This window comes from Notothenia coriiceps, unplaced genomic scaffold, assembly GCF_000735185.1.
Source record: "Notothenia coriiceps isolate Sejong01 unplaced genomic scaffold, NC01 NC01_scaffold00014861, whole genome shotgun sequence".
Classification (NCBI taxonomy): Eukaryota; Metazoa; Chordata; class Actinopteri; order Perciformes; family Nototheniidae; genus Notothenia; species Notothenia coriiceps.
The window spans coordinates 1,042-3,704 of NW_011347562.1; the positions used below are offsets into that span (position 1 = coordinate 1,042).

At 38.4% G+C, this 2,663-nt stretch overlaps 1 protein-coding gene across 1 annotated transcript; it reads left to right on the plus strand.

Moving 5' to 3' along the window:
* The first annotated feature begins 257 nt into the window (after positions 1–257).
* On the plus strand, positions 258–2,114 carry LOC104948687 (gigaxonin-like). The gene is made up of 3 exons (XM_010774907.1): positions 258–423; positions 1,053–1,162; positions 1,273–2,114. The coding sequence occupies exons 1-3, from the start codon at positions 380–382 to the stop codon at positions 1,443–1,445; spliced, it is 327 nt and encodes a 108-aa protein (XP_010773209.1). The 5' UTR covers positions 258–379; the 3' UTR covers positions 1,446–2,114.
* The last annotated feature ends 549 nt before the right edge of the window (positions 2,115–2,663 follow it).

Sequence of the window (2,663 nt, forward strand, 5' to 3'; positions counted from 1 at the left end):
TAGCACCCCACATAACTTATCTTTTGTCTTTTAAAAATTGTTGCTATAGTCGGATCACTCTAGTCTTTTTCTTTGGCTGAAGGAATTTATATTACCTTTTATCCAACCATGATTGCATCTTTCACATTAACTAGTTTGTTCATGATTAACTTCTGCGCTGTGAAACCTTTGATCATAGGGTCCTATCTATGTCAATACTGGTCTCTTGTCAGTTGATAACTTTTGTCTCAAGATTTTTCAGGAATTAGCCAATAGGAGACATTCACTCCCAATAATTTCCCTGGCCAGGTTTGGGTCGGTGGCGTGTGGCGTTGGCAAGGAGCTCTACGTGTTTGGCGGAGTGAGAAGCAAAGAGCAAGAAAACCCAGAGCAAAGGCAGATGATGACCTGCAAGTCTGAGTTCTACCATGACGAGATGAGGAGGTCAGTATGGGAGCAGTGCGTCTAGGAGGGTTTTAAAGCTACTTTTATACCACATTTAAAAACACTTTTATTAGATTCTTTAATATATCATTAATACTTCAATTTCTTTAAGGAAAATGTCTTTATTGTCTAAACATTTTGACTTAAAGTTCCATTTAGCCTTGGAAACAACAGCTGAGTCTTTTTGGAAATTTTGACTTTATTGCATGATCTTGATTAGCAGGACTTTCTACATTTTTATTCTTTAATGGATTCCCATCAGTTACATTAATGAACAAAATACAGTTCCTGGTACTAAATATAGCGTTTATATAATATAATATAAAATATATGTATTTCCAGATGAAATTACAAAACAGCTATTGTCTGTCTTAGTTGTCCCCCCCTTATGTGGGCTAATGATAAATCAAAAAAAAAAATTCATTTCCATTGTGAAGTTAATTTGGTGGGGACACGAGACATAAATAGAGAATGCATTGTACAGTGTGCAATCATATACACTTGACTGTCGTACAAAATGGAACAGAATATTCAACTATCAATTTCCTAATATGAAAATAAGAAAGTTTTCAATAAAAAATAAAGAACCAATTGTTTTGATACCAATATGTGTGTAATGCTGAGTACAGGTGGATGTTCCTGGATGATCAGACCCTGTGTATCCAGACCAGCTCCTCCTTCGTTTATGGGGCTGTGCCCATCGGAGCCAGCATCTATGTGGTTGGAGACCTGGACACCGGTCAGTAAGAGAAACCAGGTCCAACAACCACAGTTTTCTGATCAGGTTACAGTCCGCTCAATATTAAATTAATTATTTAGATGTGTGAATTTGCTGTTTCTGACCTACAGGAACAAGTTTTGACTACATCAGGGAGTTTCGCCGCAGTACTGGGACGTGGCAGCGCACCAGACCCATGTTACCCAGCGATCTCTCCAAAACAGCGTGCGCAGCCCTGCGCATCGCCAACTGTCGACTGTTCCGCCTGCAGTGGAGCCAGGACATGTTCCGGGTCCGAGTGTGACCCTGTTGGGCGCCACACTCCACTTTTGCACGCTGCTTCTGTCTACCTGCTGTATGTCTGGGATTGGGGATTTTAAGAACACTAAAGTATTATATTGGCTAGAGTTGAGGGTTGTGACTCTCAGTTCACGGGCTTATACGAGAATGGGACACAGGATAAAAGTTCATCTTTTTGACATCATAGGTTTAATGGCTTTTTTTATAAACCTTTAATATTTTTTGCTTTTAATTGTGGGAATTGCTTCATATTGTAATGGACATTCCTCATCAGTAATGTTAACTGGTGAACTGTTGCTTGGTGAGGGATCAAACAACAAACAATTATTGATAAACTGCTACTTTATTACACAAGGGACTTTAAAATAAGTTATAAAAGTGCTGTGTTACAATTTGAGTTTTAGGATGTATTATGTTTTTCAGTCTTGTATTGTCCATCTTTCTGGTCAATCATTAACATACATAATCATTTGACCTAATATTTGTTACAACTGCAGTGGAGGTATAAATGCTATAGTAATATAAATCTTTAAGGGGAAGGCGGACTTTGGTGTCGGTCCCTGACAATCAGAGAGAACTGTGGTCGTTGCATAAAATAACAATGATTTTGTGGGTTCGTAGCATGGCAACACTGTGCGAGTTGACTAATAAAATATTGGTCGTAATCTGTCTACACTGTATCACGTAATCTGTCTACACTATCACGTTTAGGACCAACTTTTTGATTTACATTGTAGAACTACCATGTCAATATTTCAATAAGTGCTCAAATGTTCACATTTGCAAGGGTATCCAGCGTGACTTCATGTCCTCTTGATTTGAAGGCCAGTGGGGTGGGTGGGTCAACAAAATGTCTGACTTTGAGACATCAATTATTGAGACATTTCCGTTTCCTGGCAATAGTCAACATTACCAAGGATTTATTGTAGCAATGTCAACCGAAGGTCACCTTACCTATGCAATGTAGTCATTTTGAATCAAACCAAGATCCCTCAGAGCATTACTTTACAAATACTTGTCATTCTCCCGATAGAGTGTTCTGGTCAGAAAGTTGACAATGTTTTGCCACATTTCTCACAATTGTCAGTTCACAAAATAACAGTGTAAGGACCTTTAGTGCCATGATGAATGAATTATGTGTGACAGTGTAGATACACTTACTGCAGCAGATGAAGAAGGTTGATGGAAAATGAAGACGTTAATAAGTCACAAACTAATCCCT